This window comes from Vombatus ursinus, unplaced genomic scaffold, assembly GCF_900497805.2.
Source record: "Vombatus ursinus unplaced genomic scaffold, bare-nosed wombat genome assembly UNPS02014779.1, whole genome shotgun sequence".
Lineage (NCBI taxonomy): Eukaryota > Metazoa > Chordata > Mammalia > Diprotodontia > Vombatidae > Vombatus > Vombatus ursinus.
In genome coordinates this window covers 41,172,330-41,193,931 of record NW_020954557.1, presented here as the reverse complement: position 1 = coordinate 41,193,931, position 21,602 = coordinate 41,172,330, and the positions used below count along the sequence as shown (strand labels likewise).

General features: G+C 37.1%; 1 protein-coding gene across 3 annotated transcripts in view; it reads right to left on the bottom strand.

The window, feature by feature from the left end:
* Positions 1–21,602, bottom strand: part of ATF2 (activating transcription factor 2) — a 116,827-nt gene that overhangs the window by 71,864 nt on the left and 23,361 nt on the right. For all 3 annotated transcript variants that reach the window (XR_003569435.1, XM_027866013.1, XM_027866012.1), the window contains exon 4: positions 3,213–3,282. Coding sequence is in view for 2 of the 3 variants with exons in the window: in XM_027866013.1 (XP_027721814.1) it covers positions 3,213–3,282 (70 nt within the window). In the remaining variant the exon portion in view is untranslated. The remainder of the gene's footprint in view (positions 1–3,212; positions 3,283–21,602) is intronic.

The following is a 21,602-nucleotide window of genomic DNA, read 5'->3' as shown; positions in this document are numbered from 1 at the left end:
GTGGTCTTTTGGCAAACGCTTGTCTTGAGCACTACAATTTATGAGATCACCAAACAGCCTATTCTTATTGCCTTCAAATGGATGATAAAAACCAATTTCCCTAACGTCTTTATTAATCTCTCCAAGAAAGGCTTAAGAGGTTCCTTCCATTTAGTAGCAACTTTCTTTTGTTATCTAACCACTAAGTCAACAAGAATTTGTTAAGTACCTATTATGTGCCAGGTACTGTGCTAAGTTCTAGGAATAAAAAGGACAAAAGACAGTCCTCTCAAGAAGCTCTGTTTCAAGGAGGAGATAGTATGAAAATAACCACAGGATAAACTAGAGATAATCAAAAGTAGGAAGGGACTAGCATTAAAGGGAAATCAGCAAAGGTTTCTATTAGAAAGGTATGATTTTACCAGGAGTCTTAAACAAGGATGGAGAGAATTCCAGGCATATCAATCAGCCAGTAAAAATGCCCAGTCAGGAAAAAAGAGTGTGTAGAGAAACAGTAAAGAGGCCAGTGTCTCTAGATCACAGATAATGTGAGGGTGAATAAGGTATAACAAGACTGAAAAAGCAGAAGGGATGTCGTTAATAAGCTCTTTGAACACCAAAAAGGATTTTATATTTGATCTTGGAGGTGACTGAGAAGGGAGCCAGTAGAATTTATTAAAAACTATGGGGAGATGGAGGGTGAAGAAAGGAGAGGGTGAAAATGACATGGTCAGACCGGTGATTTAAGAAGCTCAATTTGACATCTGAGTAGAAGATGGATTGCAGTGGGAAAGACACAAGGCAGAGAGACCAACCAGTAGTCTATTGCAATAGTCCAGGAAGGAGGTGATGAAGGTCCATACCAGGTGGTGGCAATGTCAGAGGAGACAAGGAGGGTATAGCATACATGAGAATGACAAAACTGATAATTCCATACCTCTCACAGTTTGTTTTATGTTGTTCAATAGACTAGGATGTCATAGGTAGTGTATTAACAGATAAGGTAAGGTTTATAGTTGTCAAAAAATTTCTGTGACTCTTAGGACCATATGCCCCTATTTCTATCACTATTACACCACAAATGCAGAAGCTTAAGGGGGCCAAAGGGAGGCATTTCACATTTTTTTCTGGTTTCATGGGTTACAATAAACAAAGTATTCATCACTAAGTGGATAGCCTGCAAGCAATAAATTTCTCTATACTCTTCAAAATTAGTCTGCAGAGATCAAATGGTCTCTTGCTGAGGCTGTAGTTAAGGCCTTTCCTGTTCAATAAACCCAACAGAGAAGTTACACTCTTCTGACATACCATACAAGAACCCCAAGTCCTCTCTGTATCATAATGAAGCTAACAGAGTAGGACTTTGTGGAGACTCCAATAGAATGCCTTTCATAAATCCAATCTATTTATTATTTCACAGAATCAAAAGATTTGGAGGAGGATTCTATTGAGGTGCTATGACCACTTGGGAGAAAAAGTCCAATGAAACACTTACACTCTTCTAGGCTCTACTGAAGGATGACAAATACTCAAGTCAACAAACATTTATAAAATGCCTTCTAAGAGTAGGCACTGTCCAGGTATTGAGAATATAACAACCAAAACCAAAACTGTCCCTGACTTCAAAGAGCTTACATTCTGCTGAAGAACGGTAATTAGTAACAGTAACTTAGAAGATGATACACATGAGCACACCTTTCCAGGGTATGGCTTCTACGTTGCCAGAAAATTTAACAAAAAGTCTTCTCTGTACAATACTAAGAATAGAGCGAGCATTTCATTACTGATACTGCAAGGAGTACCCAGAGGTTAATGACAATAGATAAAACACTATATAATTACTTTATGTAGCATAAGTTTATGTAAGAAATTTACATTAACATAATTTTCTATTGGCTTGTAGAATCTCATAGGATTTGGGAAATTTCTTTCTATTCTCTCAGAATATAATGAAGTATTAAATTACAAAGTGCTAATATGTTATATACCCTGCTTTAAGGGGGGGGAAATTACTTAAAGGAAAATGGAAGAAAAAAAGAAAACCTCCTAGAGGGAAAAATCACTTCATTATTCTATTTCCCTAGCCCAGCCTTTTTTTTGGGGGGGGGAGGAGAAGGACAGAGAAAGGGATAGAGGAATACGACAGACCCAATTTGCTTGAGGCATTAAAAGGTCAAATAATTTGCTGAGGGTCACAGTGAGATGGGATTGGGATTGAACCTCTGATATTTCTGACTCTGAGGCCTGACCTCTAGCACTAAGTCAAAATACCCATTTTCATTAAAAGGAAAAAAGGGAGAAACCTGACATTTCCTCTTTGTATTACTTCAGATATGGTAATCACAGAAAAGCTTAATTTTGTAAGTGGTTGTTAGGGGAAATATAGCAATAATCTATGCCTACTTATCATACCAGGGAAGTCTCTTTTGAAAAGGCAGGTTAAATAATATTGAAATGCCAGGGATTAAGGCACATAAATGCTTACTAAGGTTATAAAACACACACACGTGTGTGTATATATGTGTATTGGTATGTATATACACAAATTCAGACATATGTACTTATCTATACATACACACAGACATCACACACATGAGCACTGGACATTCATTTTAACTTACTGTTCCTATAATATTTCACATTATGAATTCAATAATAATTAGATTAACAGGATAATAGTTTAAAAGTTTTGTTTGAAAAATTGAAAATTTCTGAAACTTTTCAACCAAATATGCTTTCTTGCTTTATAATAAAGCAGACTTGGAGAATACAAGTAAGTTAAGGATATGAGTTAATTACCAACTAATTCTACAATAGTACAAAACAAATCAGCATTTTTCTGTAAGACCATATACTTTTAATCTAAATTTCATCATCTGAGATTTAAAAATTATACTTATTTTATTACCCCAACATCATGATATGCTTCAATGAAACTAATTTTATAGCTATGGGCACTCCCTGCACTCTCTCTTCTCTTCCTTGTGCATGTCTTCCTATCAACCTGCCATAGTAGCTTTAGCCAATATGTATATTACAATATTTGAAACATTTCCTCCCATACATGGTAGATACCTCTAGACTATGTTCAACACAAACTAGAATATTCTACATGTTAAATGAAAATAATAAATACTTCCCAGAAATTTTCTGGGCGATAGTCCTATTCTTAAATGTTTACTCAACCCCCAAACAACTTGCATATACACAAATGGACAAAGTGATCACGTTACCTGGCCACATCCAGGGGCAGTGCATAGAAAGGGTTTGTCATCACTCATATTCCACAGGTCCTTGAGCTGCCTGTATTAAAAGGATAAGATATGTTTAAAAACTTTTACAGTACATTTATAATTTTTGCAGTGAAAAATTAGTTACTTAATTCAAAACCAAATTTCATTTTCTGATATGTGATACATTTCTCATCATTTAGATTACCTTAAAACGTGCTATAAAACATAAAATTGTCTTTATAAAAGTATTTTGGTAGTATTTTAACCCTTTATTACATTTCCACGTTGTAAAGATAGACAACTACACATTACTGACATAAGAAAGATACCTGTAACTAGGGAACTAGGTCTATTTATTGTCTAACAACATTTTAACACTTAGCATTTGTGGCAAAAATCTTACCTGAAAATATATGATTCATTCTTCCTATTCTTATCAGCTTGCATTTTTTTTACCCTAATAATTTTTTTTTTTGGCAAGGCAATTAGAGTTAAGTGACTTGCCCAGGGTCACACAGCTAGTGAGTGTCAAGTGTCTGGTCTGAGAACATTTGAACTCAGGTCCTCCTGACTCCAGGCCTGGTGCTCTATCTACTGCACCACCTAGCTGCTCCTCCCCCTAATAATTTGAAAGCTCTCATATAAACTATTATCTGAAGAAAAGAGGTATACAGCACTGTAAAGTACCAGTTGGTTGGGACATAAGTAGAATCCCTCTACAACATCTGCTTTTGATTGGGTTCTTTTGCTTGTGCATATTTAACAAGGAAAAAAAGAATGGCTGGAGTGGAAGAAAGAGCTATGGAAATATCTGAGCCTCTAACAGTCATCTCTGCTCTGAACTTTTCTAGAAGACCATTAAACACCCTAATTTGATTATCAAACAAACTAGGACCCAATAATCTATAGCAATATGCTACCCTTTTTTTTAACTGAAAAATTCAGCAGCCTCATTTGCAGACAGGTTCCTTAGATCAATCCATCAACAAGTATTTATTAAGTACCTAATGGATAGATACAAATACAACGAATGAAAAGTTTTCTAACTGCAACAAACTTACATCCATTATGATATAAATTTATTTTATTAAAAAAATCTTTATAAAACTTGACATCAACAAAAACAAACACTTCAACATGTAAATAATATTGAAAAGATGGTTGTATATAAAAAATGTGAACTTCTGGTGTATAGCTGATTTTTTAAAAGAATACATTACAGTATGTTTAACACAGTAGCAACAAAATTGTCCTGCTTGTCTATGTCTCCTAAATTTGCTTCTCCTCTCTTTTTTAATGTTTTACCAACACTCCTTTCTTTTCTGCATCATTATTACTATCTACCAACTTTCCTGCCCCCTCCCCTACCAGAAGCGCTCCCTTGTAACAAGTAAGTGTAGTCAAGCAAAACAAATCAACAAAATGACTAGAACTGAAAACATATGTCTCATTCTGGACCCTTTCCTGTCAAAGTCTTCTGAAGTCACTAATGGTCACTAAATTGTTCAGAGTTCTCAAGTCTTTTGTAGTTGTTTTCCTTGACACTGTTATATTCATCAGGAATGAATGAAAGGATGAAAAAGTATTTAGTAAGAGCTTACTATTTGCCAAACACTGTATTAAACCTTAGTGATACAATTTACAAAGGCTAATACAATCTTTGGCCTCAAGAACCTTACATTCTAATAGGGAGAGATAACACAAGAGTGTTGACCAGGAATGTTAATTTGGTTTGGAGAGTTATAGTCTATCCAATAGAAAGTAAGTTCACGTACTCTTGTGAGGAATAGTGACAGATTTGATTTATGATTTCAGAACTGGAAAGGGGCAGGTTAAGAGAGAGAAGGGAGAAGCAGGTACATATGCCATGGCGATTTATGTGATAGCTGGGAAGAGTTAAGTGTGGCTGGAACCAATCCGAGATGTAGCAGGTGATCAAGGCAGCTAATTAGGAATCTTTTCACAGAGTGAAGGTTCCAGGCATGTCCTCTAGAGCTTGGTTTCTGGTCTGGGTTTCCCACTGGGAGCAAGATAACTCAGTTCAACCAACAGAGTGTCTTATATCTCACTCAAGAGAAAATTCTCTACTGCAGTAATGGGATAACAGTGACATGATGATTAAGGTGCCGGCATCTCCTATGTATTAGATTCCTCCCAAAACGTCTCTCCTTTCAGGGATCTGACAAAAGTCTGCTGGAAGTCAGAAAAAGCTTTCTTTTCTATTCTGTCCCTTATGCAGGCTTTGAAATCTCCACCAATGAGGAAAGCCTTATGCTAATGAGCTTTAATCAGGTGGTCTAAGAGTATCTTATTTTGTTCTCATACACATCTGAAGCACCAAATTGACCTCAATCAGGCCTATCCTACAATGTTACATCCTGGTAACAAATAATTCAAGTTAAAGCATATTTCCTTTCTCTTAACTAATAATAGTAAAGCACAAAAGCAACAAATGAACGATATTAATCTTAATGATTTTTAAAAGGCATTTTTGCTTGAATGTTTTTGGGGAATGTATCATGTGAGCTCTGTGTATTGGATGGGATATATTTGATGTGTTAAAATGTCTAAAAAACAAACCTAAAAAATGAATATAATAATGACATTTTAATTGTTTTTTCTGATTTTCCAGGGAGTAGGAGACATTCATTGAGAATGTAAGATTGAGGTTTAGAAATCAAATTTACTTCTAAACTATTAAATTCAAAATAGGATAACTATACCTGTGACTCATCAAACTTACAGGGATGCTGAAACTTATAAACTAAAAAAAAAAAGAAAAAAAGAGGACAGATATGATTCAAGAGGAGATCATTACAACTTTAATAGTCATAGTCCGGATAATGGAGTGGGGTATTCAGTAAGAGGATTTTGCTGAAAATTAAGTCACAAACAGCCAGAATAATTCTGTAACAAATGAAGGGGTGAGGAGAGTCTGAGAGTTATATCTTTTGTGAATGAGATCTAGAAAGCAATGGGGAGTGGTTTTAATGAAGCCTCACTACAAAATCATCTTTTAACACTAATGGGTTTTTTTTGACAGTTTGCAATGTGCTCTACTAGAGAAAATGGTGACTGCAGAATCATAAGAGCTGGTTTAAGTTCCAGCTTAAACCACTATTTATGAGTTTTTGTTCAAGTCACTTGATTTCTCCCAGCCTTAACTTTCTTTTTCTGTAAAACAGGAATAATAATACACTCACAGCTTCATAAAACTGTTACGTGTAAAGAAAGTGTTTTGCAAAATTTAAAATACTACATGACATTACTAATTTTGATCACCTCGCATGTAACTATACATCTAGTAAAATGATAATTGTCATCATGTAGATTTTTTTTATACTACTGCCCGCTGTTCTTCTCCTACCTGTCTAATTGCTCCTTTGCTAGATCTTCATCCATGTCTTGCTCGTTAATGGTGGTGTCTTCCAAGGCTCTGTTCTATGCTTCCTTCTATTCTCCCTCTATACTATGTTACTTGGTGTTTTCGTCAATTTTCACTGGTTCAATTATTGCCTCTTTATGATTTCCAGATATAATATATACAGGCCTAATCTTTCGTGTGGGACTCCAATTGCATGTCACCAACTTCCTTTGGGGCATTAAGAATGGGATGTTCTCTAATTATCTCAAAGTTAACATGATTAAAGTTTGCAGTTTCCTTAGGGACACCATCATTCCACCTTTCTCCCAGATATACTGGCTCATAACCTTAGTATCACACTTGATTCCTCACTTGTAGTCAATCCCATATATCCAATGTTGTTAAGTCCTGTCATTTCTATCCTCACAACATACCTCATATATATCTACTTCTCTTCAGTCACATAGTCATCACTCTGGTGATGGGTTCCATCACCTCAAACCTAGACTACTGCAATCGTTTCTGGTTAGCCTTTTTGGACCAAATCTTTTCCCCACTCCTCTACTGAGGAAACTAAGGCTGGGAGAGTTCAAGTGATTTTTGTTAAAGCACGAGTCTGACAATGTTAACCTTCTACTCAAACTCCAGTGGCTCTCTATATTGCCTCCAGAATCAAATATGAAATATTCTTTGGCACTTAGAATCCTTCATTACCTGACCTATTCTTACCCTTTCAGTCTTTTTAGACTTATGCCCTTCCACATACTCTACCGTCCAATGATACTGGCCAATTTGCTGTTCTTCAGACAGGATCACTTATATCTCCAGCCTCCATGCCTGGAAGGCTCTCAACTCACCTCTGCCTCCTGGCTTCCTTCATGACTCAGTTCAAACCTTCCTTCTACTAAAGGCTGTTTCCTGCCCCTGCCCACTCCCACCCCACTGCTACTGCATTTCCTCAGAGATTGCCTTCCATTTATACTGTATCTTATATACATAATTGCATATTATCAAGTAGCAGCTAGGTGATGCAATGGACAGAGCACTGGCCCTGGAGTCAGGAGGACCCGAGTTCAAATCTGGCCTCAGTCACTTAACACTAGCTGTGTGACCCTGGGCATGTCACTTAACCCTAACTGGCTCACCAAAAATAAATAAAATATATAATTGCAAGTTATCTCCCCCATTTAGAAGGTGGCCTACTTGAGGTCAGGGGCTATTTTTGCCTCCTTTGTATGTCCAGTACTTAGCTTAGAGCCTGGAACATAGCAAGTTTGCACTTAATAAATGCCTCCTGACTGACTGATATAAAACAGCAATGAAGAATAAGTATAATCAATTACTAAATTGTGCGGCTCAGACTAATATAGCTTTACAGATATAAAACAAGTAATAGCAAGCATAGTGATTTTGTTCATTGGTAGAAAATAGTGGCAAAGATTGCTGGTTCTACTAGCTCTACCTGGACCTTTTCAGTTTTTCTCCTCAGTTGATTTACATATAAACCTTAGCCCTGTATTTATTCCTGAATTCCTCTAGCTACATGTGACTTTCTGTTACAGTAAAAACCTTTTATTTACTATTTCATCCTATCATTTACTATAGGGGAGGGTGTGTTGAAAAGAATTTCTCAACTCCTACTCCATCCAGTTCCATTGCAGTTTTGCTGAGTTAACAGGATGATCTGAAGTAGACCCAGACTAGTAACCAAAGGATATGACAGGAGTTAGCAAAAATTTCAGAACATAAGTCAAATTATCAATCAATAAGTATTTATTATGTGTCTACTATGTGCTAGGCACTGGGGATATAAACACATAAATAATTAAAACAATCTCTGTTCATAAAGTACTCACATTCTATTGGGGAACACGATACATGCATGTATGTACCGGGAGGGCACTAGTAAGCAGGAGATAGGGATCAGGAAAAGAATCATTAAGAAGTTAGTGTATGAGCTGTGTCTTGAAGCAGGTGAGGATTTTGTGAGGCCCATGTGAAGAGGGGTGGGCAATGGCCAATGGTAAGATTATGTGATTCAGGGCGATAGCTGCAGAAAAGTAGTTGAAAAAACTAATCATTTAAGACTAAGGGCTTACGCCGTCTGTGTTTGTGGTAACAGCCTCTACTGACAACTGAGTTTAGCCCGTTCTCTGCATAAGGAAAGGCCAGAAGAGGTACAATTCATTAGGTGTCATTAGAGACTAGCAGAGGACCCAAAGAAGCTGCATAGCAGCCAACAAGCAAATGACTGCTAAGTAGAAAAATCCATTCCTGCTAACTATTAATCCTATATTTCTTCTGCCTTTTGTAACTGAACTCCTCAAAAAGGCTGTCTACAATAAATGTCTCCACTTTCTCTCCTCTTAACCTCTTACAATCTGGCTTCTGACCTTATCATTCTGCTGAAACTACTCTCTCCAAAGCTACTGATGATCACAGTTGCCAAATCTATTGGTCTTTTCTCAATCTTCACTCGCTCTGCAGGCTTTGACACTGGTGATCACTCTCTCCTCCTTAATATTCTCGTCTCTCTAAGTTTTAAGAACATCACTCTCCTGGTTTTTCTCCTACCATCTCACCATTCCTTCTCCATCTCCTTTGCTGGACCTTCATCCCTCATCATAGATGTGTCTCAGGGTTGGGTCCCGGGTTCTCTTCTCTTCTCCCTCTATGCTACTTCACTAGATGATCTCATCAGCTCCCTTGGATTTAATTACCATCTCCATACTGATGACTCTCAAATCTACCTTTACTGCCCCAATCTCTAAGCTTACTTCAAATTTCCCCATCTCCATCTGCCTTTCAGACATCTTGAACTGGATGTCCAGTAGACATCTTAAACTCAATCTGTCCAAAACACTATTCATTATCTTCCCTCCTAAACTATTTTCCCCCACCCCATCTTCCCTATTATTGTAGAGGACAATACCATCCTCCCAATCTTTCAGGCTCACAACCTAGGAGTTGTCCTGGATTCCTCATTATCTCTCACCCAAGGGCTATCACTTTCATCTTTCCAACATCTCTCAAGTCCCCTTCTCTCCTCTGACACTACCACTACTCTGGTACAGACCCTCATCACCTCACACCTGAGTTATTGCAATATCCTGCTGGAGGTTCTGATTGCCTCAAGTCTCTCCCCAGTCCATTCTCTATTCAACCACTAAAGTGATTTTCCTAAAATGCATGTCTGATCTGTCACCCTGACCCTACTCAATAAACTCCAATGGCTTCCTCCTGCCTCCAGGAGCAAATATAAAATGCTCTGTTCGGCATTCAAAGACCTTCATAACCTAGTCCTAACTTTCCAGTCTTCTTATACCTCACTCCCCAACACTTACGCTTCAGTCCAGGGACACTAGCCTCTTGGCTATTCCACAAACAAGACACTCCATCTCCGAGCTAGCATTTTCCCTGGCTGACCTCCATACCTGCTATACTTTCCCTCCTTTGATCTAACTACTGACCTCTCTGGTTTCCTTTAACTCCCAGCTAAAATCCTACCTTCTAGAAGAAGCCTTTTCTATCCCCTCTTTAATTTCAGCGCTTTCTCTCTGTTAATTATTTCATATTTATTCTGTATATTGCTTGCTTTGTATATATTTGATTGTATGATGTCTCCCCCATTACATTGTAAGCTCCTTGAGGGCAGAAAGAGTTATTTGCCTCTTTCTGTATCCCCAGCTCTTAGCACAGGTGTCTGGAACATAATAGGTTAATAAATATTTATTAATCAATATAACAGCTGAGTAGCACAGAGATTAGAACAACAGAGGACTCTAGCTTAGCAGAGAAAGCAGCCTGCCTACTGACACCCTCAGAGGGCACGGGTGACAGCAGCATTAGACATGTGAGTTGTCCCATGTATGAGTGTGTCCCCTGGCCTCAAAGATTCTTTTTACATATGACTTGGTCACATGAAATCCCTCAGTGTCTCCCCTCCAATGGGTGGTACACAGTAACCAGTTGGATACTTGCTGTGCACATGAGGGCTCTTTTGAGCAATTTATTCTGCTCTGCTATTTGCTGATGCTTTTTCCTTTGACCCAATATTTCCTCTAGTAAAAGAAACATGTTGATGGGGGGCTGGTGAGCTATGATTTTGAATGGCTGCTGACTCATGAATTTGATTTCTGGGAGTTACATATTAAGGAAGATGTGCCCTCAGGGGCTACATATTTATATCATTTGTTCTTCACAATCACACTGCAAATGGTAGTTTTGTAATATTACATAGATAAGGAAAGTGATACTGATAAAGGTTAAGTGATTTTTACAAAGTCACATAGTTAGTTAAATGGTGAAAGCAACACTAGAATTAAGGTCTTGTGGTTCCAAGTTCCACATTCCTTCCACATCAGGATTGAGACTATTAGTCAGGAAAGGCTTCTTGGAAGAAATAGACTTTGATTATGTCTTTATGAATGGACTGGAATTGAAAACATGGAGGAGAAAAGAAAAGGCATTTCAGGGAGGCCAAGATGTATGGGGATGGCTGAAGTAAGGAACAACATCATCAATTAAAAGATATGGGAATGAAAGCTCTAGCTTTCATTTTATTATATTTAAAGAAAAAAAAACCCAACAACATAGTGTGATGACAGCAACCTATGGACAAAACCTGAAGTAGTTTGAGCCTGGCAAAATATTTCTGGCCATGCTTTGGTTTGAGAATGGAAATGACTATAGGTGCTTCCAGTCAAAGGATCATTACTTGTGATCAGTATACATAGTGTTCCTACCACTCTCCCTGTGTCTCAGTGTAGTCATAATCTGAGAAGGCTTTTCCCTCATACCAGCATTCACTTCATTGTTTAAGAAAAGGGAGGGATGGAATTCTCTTTTAATCCTAACTAATACCATAGGATTAATGCATACTGAGTAAAAAGAAAGTAGCATAAAATTAGATTCATCACTAGAAGAAAAGAATTCAGAATAATGAGAGAGCTTTGATGGCAGTAAGTAAGGGATGGGTAGTGTAGTGGTAAGAATAGAGGTGAAGTTAGAAGTCAGGTGTGTGTCTTGCCTCCACCAAACCTGGGTTTGATTCGCACATAAGTCACAAACTAATTTAGTGACCTTGGGCAAGTCTCCAAAACTCCCTGATCCTCATTTTCCTCATATTTTAAGTATTAATATTTGCATTACCTACCTCACAGTCCTATTACAAGACTAAATGAAATAAACAGCGGATGCAAATTGCATTGCAACATAAATGTAAGTTAGTACAAATTTTCAATCTTTTCTAAACCATTGTTTCCAAGTGATCAGAGATTCTGGGCCACATGACCAACAAGATGGAGAACTAGACATTTTCTCTGGACCTCACAACTTCTCAAACCTCTCCAAAACAGAAATCATTTGCCAGAGACGAAGAAAGTTCAGCTGTTCCTATGGTCTAGGACACCAAGAACCCAAAGAAGGTAAAAGCTGCATGAATTAACACCTAACTCCAGCTCACAGAGCAACCCCCCCCCACTGCTCCATCATGCTCTTCACATCAAGTCTGCACTAATCACCTGCAAGAGACCCTCTTTACCCCTTTCCAATACTGTGAAAATCCAAATGCTAAGCTAAAAAAACGTGCTGAGGCTATGAAAGCTGGAGCCACTGCAGCATCCTGGGCTACAATAGAGCTCTGAAGGAGAATTGAGGAATAGAGTGAAAGGAACAGGATATATGTTCAGGAACACAACTCTATACTAACCGCCACCTCCTCTCAGTACCATGGAGATCCAAACTCCAAACAGCAGAAATTTGGCCAGGCTGCAGTAGCAGCAGTGAGACAGTACTCTGTACCACTGGGCTTTGGGAGAACACAGGTAACAGGCCAGGACATTCTGTGTGGGGTGGGGGTAGGGGTAGGGAAGTATGTCATATGGCACTCCACTAAGCCTGAAGGAAAAGAGTCTAGCACCCAGTCGGGGCCCGTTTGGATACCCCAAAAGTTACTTGGGGGCAGACCTAAGCTGGCAAAACTGTGAACTACCCAGTGTGGAAGAAGACTGAGAAGCTCAGGTAAACAACCATCAAAAGGGAGGGAGTCAGAAAGTGAGCAATAGGGCAAAATATGGGGGAAAAAGACTGAAATATCAAAGTTCTCAGGAGAAAGAAAATTCAAAGACACTGAGCATAAGCAGATAAGTCAAAAGAGAAGACATTAACAGCAGACCAAAAAAATGGCTGTGGATCCAGTAAATGAGTTCAGGAACCTATATGTAAGTACTGCAAAACAAAGAAAAACGACTCTATACCTGATGAGACAAAGAACCCTAAGAATTTGAGAACATGGAATTATAACATGTTGTTCCTGAGTCACTTAAAAGAAAAAATAAGAATTGTGAGAGCAGAAGTCCGACCCGCACAGCAGAAATATTTGGCGAAACAGAAGGTGGTAAGTCTCACCAAATGAACAAAAGAGAGGACAACTGATTGGGAAGGCGAATACACAGAAATAAAGGACAATCTGAAAGAAAGTAAAAAGCAATAAGATTAAAAGAAAACATGCTCAGTATTATAAGTAATACATATTGATCTGGAAGACATAATGTGTAGAAACAACTTAAAAATTATAAGTCTTCTAGAAGAACAAGACAAGTCAAAAAACTTGAACACTATAATGCAAGAAATGATGCAAGAAAACTGCCAAGAACTTCTGAACAGAGAAAACAAAATACCAATTGAAAGAATATATCACTTCTGGGAAAAACAAACAAACCAAAAAAACCTAAAAGCCTAAGGACGCAAATTCTAAGACATACAGTGATTAAACTCAACAACTCCATTAAGAAATAATACATTCTGCAGTGACCAGATGGAAGAGCTTCAAGTACAAAATAAATTTGAATAATAAAACTATTCTGCACCTATCAGAAAACACAGGAAGGAGTGAAATAATGTGTTCCAAAGAAAAAATAGAGCTCAATTTGCAGCCCAAGGTGACCTACCCTGCAACTCTCAGTTTAACCATAAATGAAAAAAGATGGACATTTGATAATAAAGCATGTGAAATATTCTTAAGAAACCTGGAAAAAACTTAGTCTATGTATACAAATGCTGGAAGGAAGAAGGAAGGATATAAGTTTAGGTCAAGGAGAAAACATCTGCATTTTGGAACAATTGAGGTGATCAAGAGCCAGTAGTTGGGGAGACCGAGGATGGGGCAAACAAAGCTGTCTTCTATCCTTTGTTGACCCCATATAGTCAAACCTGCTGTCCATCCATGCTGAGTCTTTTTGATTCTCGAACATCCCAGACATAAGAAATGCCAGAGGAATAAATGAATGCAGATAGAACAACCAAGGTCAGCAAAAACTGACAGCAGAGCCAAGGAAGAGACTTCTTTCAGGAGACAGGTCTGAAGGTAGTCAAGTGGAGGTGATGACAGAGAGGCAGGCCTAGGGCATTTTGGGATGAACTGAACATAGCAGCACATTATCTACAGGTGAAGCAATATTTTTTGGGGGGACTAAATTATAAAATGAAACAGCAGATGGAAGGAGGGAGGGAATCAGGAAGATAGAGGAGAGTGCGTGATGTGCTCTGGTCAAGTTGAGGTGATTCCTGGCATGAGAAGGTGACTCCTGTGGTCTCTAAGGAAGAAAAGAGTCTGCAGGGGAGTGGCTAAGAAAGTGGAGAGGACTGAAAAAGGAGTAAAAGGAGGGAGATCTTGTTTTGGTGGTAAGAGGAAGTGCCACTGATGAATTCTGTAAGAGTGAAGAGAGATGTTCTGTGAAAGGAGATGGAGACTTTGCATTAAGTGTTACATACTTAATTTGGTGCTTAGAGAGACCACTCATCCTGCCTTAGGTCACACAATATACTTTTGTGAGGGAATGAAATGTTTTAACATTTAATTAACATTAATTTAAAACATTAAATGTTTTAAACATTTTTTTGATTTCATATGTGTCCTAGATCACAAACTTCTGTAGCAGAAAACACTTCCTTATGCCATTAGAATCCTCAGGCCAGTGGGTGCCATTTAGAACATCATAGCAGGAATTTCTTAAGTACAATAGTATTTGAGGTTCTTTCTGAGTTTGGTTCCCCCCTTTCCCACAACCATTCCCTCCCCACTTTCTACGCTTGTCTTACTAAGGGTGGTACCACATAGCAGGGGCCAGAAAACAAATGGGCAACTGTTATCATGACCTCTCTATAGCTTTTGGCCATCCTGGCCCTCCTTTTGAAATTTTTACCTCTGTACTACAAAATTTCTTTTATAAAATGAGGCAGTGGGACTCACTGGCCCCTGAGATCCAGTCCATTCCTAAAATCTGTTATTCTATTTGCAATTATCTAAATAAAAACTTATATACAAAATATGATCATTTTATGAATAAACCAAGTTATATTTCAATATTCCTAAACTAAAAATGACTTTAAATGTGTAAAGGGAACAAAAATAAAGTAATACATCTTAATTTTCCTCAAAATTCCAAAAAATTTATATACTTGTAACTGGTTATTTTTGAGGAATTTCTAAGAGATTTTACTTAGATCATCCTGACTAAATGGGATATTGTAATCTTATTTCACCTCTTGTTCCCACAATACTGGAAACTACTACCAGTAACAGTATTTCAGAATTCCAGATGAAGTAGAAATTCCTTTAGAAGAGACAGACATGATTTAAAGACTATACAAGCTCAAAGATAAAACAAAAACAAACCCAACCATAGTACTTGAATTCATCTACATTCAACAAATTCCTACTGGGGAAAATGTTTGAAGTTTTACCTCTTTTGTAATTTTAGCACTCTAGTGCGAAGACATGAAAACTTAGCCTCATTACCTAGGACAACAGTACTGACAACTAAATTCCTATCATTACACAAGATGTCCCAAAAGTCTTAATGCAGCTTTAAGCTTTAATGGCTTAGAGTTTAAAACTTGCACTAAGACTTTTTAAACATGCTGTATATTCTTACCAATATAAAAATATGAAAGACTTCAGAAACATTATGCTGTAAAGGCACACTGCTACCAAAATTACATCGTTCAATACCATTAGAATGAGTATTATCAAATTATCAATAAATCACTACCAGTGTTACAGTGACAACATAGTAGCTCCAACTGCACACAATTAACAAATGGAGTGCTATACAATGTGTGAAAACAAGAAGTTTGAATACTAAATTAAAGTAATTAGAGGGAACATTTAAATGATCTCCTAGATTACCTCCTAATGTAAAGCAAAGTGACTAAAAAGGTAGCCAGCTATCGAGTCAATCCAGCCTGAAGAAAACATATAATTTTGACCTTAGTCCTCGTATCAATGTAAATAACAGATATGAACTAGTCCTTGAGGTCTCATCTGGGAGAACTGAAAATGAATGAAAAGACTAGGGTAAAAGACAAATCCAGAGCAATTCAACCGCGAAAGAGATTTTGCTGGAGTAGAAAGAAGTACAGGAATTTGGAGAGGAAAAGTTATAAAGCCTTGAAGATAAAGAAAGTAGGGAAGAGAAGACAAAAACAAAAAAGAAAAAAAACAATAATCTAGGAGTTCCATTATACAAGAACCCATTCTATATAACAATCCATTCAAGAGACGGTGCAATGTGGTGCAAAAAATTATAGAGTTCTCACTTTATGTAAATTTTTGTATAATGCAAATATGCTCTTACCCACCCACTTCATTTAGCCTATATAACAAAGGCATACACAAAATAATACCTTTATGCAACTCATAAAATGTACTAAAATGCAGACAGTAAATACTGTACCATGATAAGAAACAGAATTATGAAATGAAAGGCAAAGGTAATGATATCACAGTACCATACAGTAAAGTTAACACAGGTGTGCAGTATGTTGCCCCTTCCCCATCCACTGCACCTAACAAGCAATATTATCCAACTAGTCTCTGAACTTTAAAAAATTAGATTCATATAAGAATATGAAAGACATCAGAATCCAACCATTCTGGAGAGCAATTTGGAACTATGCCCAAAGGGCTATAAAAATGTGCATACCCTTTGACCCAGCAATAGCACTTCTAGGGCTGTATCCCAAAGAGATCACACAAATAGGAAAAGGACCCACATGTACAAAAATATTTATAGCAGCTCTTTTTGTGGTGGCAAAGAATTGGAAATTGAGAGGATGCCCATCAATTGGGGAATGGCTGAACAAGTTGTTGTATATGAACATAATAGAATACTATTGTGCTGTAAGAAATGGTGAACAGGCAGACTTCAGAAAAACCTGGAAAGACTTATATGGTCTGATGCTGAGTGAAGTAAGCAGAACCAGGAGAACATTGTACACAGTAACAGCCACGTTGTGCGATGACTAATATTGACAGACTTAGCCCTTCTCACCAGTGCAAGGATTTGTCCAAAGGCCTCATGATGGAAAATGCTATCCACATTCAAAGAAACAACTATGGAGTTCGAATGTAGATTGAAGCATACTATCTGCTATTTTTTTTCTTCTGTTGTGTTTTGTTTCCTCTTTCTGGTGGTTCCTCCCAGTGGTTCCAATTCTTACTTACAACATCACTAATGTGAAACTATGTTTAATAGGAATGCATATGTATAGCCTACATCAGATTGCATGCCGTGTTCGGGAGGGAGGAGGAGAAAAATTTAAAACTCAAAAGCTTATGGAAGTGATTGTTGATAAATCAAAATAAATTAATTTTTAAAAAATAAAATTAAATTAAAAAAGACTTCAGAAACATTATGCTCTAAAGGCACACTGCTACCAAAATATGAATCTAAAAAAAGTATTTGGATTCATCTTTTTGATATAAGAAAAAAGTTCACTCAAATGATGAAATGCTTCTGCCAACTGTTTCACTGTGAACCTTTTCTTCTGCAGTCTTTGCAGCTAGCAGCTCAATCAGATCCTCATTTGATAATTCTCCATGAGACTCCATCAACTCTTCCACATCATTCTCATCTACTTCTAGCTCCAAATCTTGTGTTAATTTTACAATCTTATTACTCACTTCTTTAATTCATCCTTGTAAAATCCATGAAAATCAGTAATGAACTGCAGGCATACTTTTCTCCAAACTTTCTTCATACATGTTTCTGTTATATCTTGCCATGTCTTAGCAATACTTTGGATTGCATGGTAAATATTATAGGACTTCCAGAAATCTCTCAATGTCAAATCCTTATCTGCATCCAAAGCTAATATTGCCTGCATAAATGTAGTGAGTAAATAATAGGCCTTGAAACTGCAATCACTCCCTGATACAAAGGTTGTAATAATGAGGTAGTGTTGAAGGGAAAGGTAGATCACTTTTACATTTTCATTAAATTCATCCAGATGGGGAGGGTGACCTGGGGTATTACCCAAAATAAGCAGAATTCTGAAAGGAATGTCATTATCATTACAAAACTTCTCCACTTAAGTAAAGAAGCAGTGCATACACCATTATTCAAAGATGATAAAGGTTTATCCAAGCCTTAGGGTTAGTGAAATAATGCACTGACAGTGTTGCCTAGCTGATTCTTTTCAATACTCAGAGATTTTGAACAGCAAAGTTTTAATTCACAAGTCCCAAACGCATTTCCTTCAGGCAGAAGAGTAACTGTTTTGCAAAGCTCTGTGCCCTGGCATAGTTTTTTCCTCCACAAAGACATAGGTTCAAGATGGCCCTCTTTGATTACATAAGCTGGTTTCATCTACATTATAAAGATTTGCTCTGGCAAGTAGGGACCTTCATCTATTATTTTTTGCAGGAACTTTGGGAATTTCTTTGCTGCTTCAACATCTTCACTGGCAGCCTCTCCTGACACCTGCACATTATAAAATCCTGCATGATTTTTAAACCAGAATTGGAATGTGTATTTCTTTCAGAATTCTTTACTGCAAAGCCAAATTTGCGTAAAGTGAGAACTGTCTGTATTGGACTTTAGTCAGATGGTTTAAATACTGATCTTCTGCTTACTCTGTAATTTTGGGCAAGCCACTTCCTTGGCTAAGCCCAAATTTGCTCACCTACAAATGAAGTATTGCAATACATGATTATTAAGTTCCCTTTAATTATAAAATCAATGATCTTCTGATCCTGTATGGACTTAAACCATAACTTTGTATCTTTGGACTTTGAATACATTTATCCCCTAGATATGCCCTGGTAGCTGTTAGTACTCAAATACTTTAAAAGTCTATAAACTTCATGATCGCTTAAGGAGCAATAGAAAAGCAAGGGGAGTGTTAGATCCTATTATTGGCCTTGCTTGCACAAAACTAATACAATGGCTAGGCCCTCAAAATCAGTAAAGTCCTGAGCCACCAAACTGGGCTTCACTTAGAGACTGCACAACTTTGCTACCTCTTCTAGAGACTTCAGACTGGCCCAACTCACAACCTCTTCAGTCTAATTTTGACCTATTTCAGCAGCCACACCCATCTATTTCTCCTATCACCCGTTCTCTTCCCAATCATGAAAAAATTTATGCTCTTCAGGGATCAGCTCTAACCTCTTTCTCTTCTTCAAACATAGTTTTCTCATGTTCCAACCCCATTAAATTTCATCTTCCCGATTTCTACCCATCTTTTTAGTCTTGTAGGGGTCTATTTTGAACCTTGATTCCAAAGAAACATATAACCTGGCTTAACTAAACCATTCCATTTCCAGGAGGAAACTGTCCTCCATTTTGTGAGTAGGCAAGCACATATGGAAAATTCTTAATAATTGCAATTATAATATGTTGTATTATCCCATCCAAGACTTTGTTCCTATAATCTCTTCTTCTTAACTGTGCTCATAACTACTATTTACCAACTTGTTTACTTGCCTGTATAAATAGCTAGAGGGCTAAATTTCTTGTTGGAATCCTGCTCAGAGGATGATATAAATTCCCTAATACCAGTTGCTAAATAAATCCTGAATCAATTTACCTGCCAAACTTGGGGTGCTTTGTTTTAGCCTTAATTGTAGCATCTTAAATATTGGCTAATCCCTATGGCTTTGTGTTTTCTGGAAATTTAATGTGTGCCCATGTCTTCATACATGTAAATGAGAAAAATCTTGACTGCAATTGGGAGAAAAAAGGGGAAATGGGGAGGGAGTGACACAGTACCAAACATATTATCAGAAAATCCTTTCCCCTAATAACACACACCACCGAATTAACTCCTGGCTTCCTCAAATTATAAATTAATCTGTCACTCAACTCTTATTTTTTTCTATTTAATCCACAAGAAAAAAGAAACATGGAATAGTATAAAGAACACTGTTAAAAGTCTGGAAACATAGGTAACATAGCTAGATAGTTCAAGAATTAGGAATGATTCTAGGACTTATCATTTATCCTGACTAGAAGGGTTACACATAAAGACACGGAATATAAAGATGTCTCATAAAAAAACTGAAAATGCAAATATATGTAATGTATGTATGTGTGGGTATATATATATTACATATATAATACATATATATGTAATATGTATATATATACACACACACACACACACACCCCCACACACAATATTCTGATGGAGAAAGCACTAGTAACTAGGGTAATCAGGAAAGGAGAAGCTGAACCTTGAATGAAACCAAAAGGCAAGGATGAGGTGGAGGATAAGGAGATGAAAATCCTTGATCCCCACAAGTAGGTCACTTTGTCTAAGAGTGTGTAAAAGGGAGTAATGTGAAGTAAGTCTGGAGAGGAAGACTGATATCAGACTGTGAAGAGCTTTAAAAGACAAGCTAAGGAATTCTTATGACCCTAGATACAGCAGGGAATCAATTATGGTTCTTGAGTAGGAAGAATAACATTAACTATGCTTTAGGATGATTATATTAGAAACTATATGGAGAATGAATAGTAGATAAGAGATAATGAAAATGGTCCAATTAGATAACCATTATAATATTCTAGGGCAAGGGATCTTAACCTGAGGTTCATGACCTTGCTTTAAAAAATACTAATAATTGTTTTAAAACAAAATTGATTATTTATTTTATATGTTTAATAATCTTAATCTAAGCAGTGGTCAATAGACCATCATATGGGGTCCATGACATAAAAAAGGTTAAGAAGCTCTGTTGCAGAGAAAAATGATGAAGGGTTGGTTGGCCTAGAATGTTAGCAATGGGAATGCCGAAGAGGACAGATGAGAGAGATGTTGTGTAAATAGAACTGTGGCAGCTGATTGGATATGAGGGATGAGGCAGAAGGAAGAGTTGAATCTGACTTCAAGGTTGTGAACCTCGGTGACTTGAACTGCCTGGGCTTTAACAGAAATAAGGCAACTAAAAGAAGGGCAAGTTTAGCAAAATAATGAGTTTCATTTTGGAAGTCTTGAGTTTGAGATACCTGTGGGAAATCTAGTTCATGCTATCCAACAAGCAATTGTTAATGTGAACTGGAACTTCAGAGATACTACAGCTAGGAGTTATCTGAGTAGAGATGGTAACTGAACCCATGGGAGGTAAAGAGATTGCCAAGACAGAGAAAAGAAGAAGGTCCCAGAAAGCGTGTTAGGGGAAAGTGAAAGGATGTAAGTTATTGGCTAAAAAAAAAAAAAAAACCAAAACCAAAAATTTTGTTTTTCCAAGTTACCTGATAGTTAATTATAAGAACATGTAAGAAAAAATATTTTCTCTTTTCCTCTAACCAACAATCTTTCTATTATTTATTTAAGATACCATTATATTGTTAGGCAACATAAGGCATGATATATAAGTTTTGTGGCTGAATTATGTGGGAAATTATCTAAAGAAATCTTAAGATACAACTGTAGGATCCTGGTAGAGTGAGGTCTTATTCTTTAAAATGCTTCTGTAGCACCACTAAGGTCCTTTGCAGCTCTAAAATTCTATTCTCTATGACTAGTCTCTAAATTCTAAAACTAGGACCACCATCATTTTCCCTTAATTGTTATTAACATAACCAAATATACTTCACATTTCTTAACTATACTTTGTGTTTTCTTGGCTCTGCACAAGGAAATCACTGGTAAACTTCTGTTTTACTTTGATAAAGTTTTGCACTTTGATAAAGAGTATCTAATGTTCTTTTAGACTTACATTCTTCAAATATGTAGGC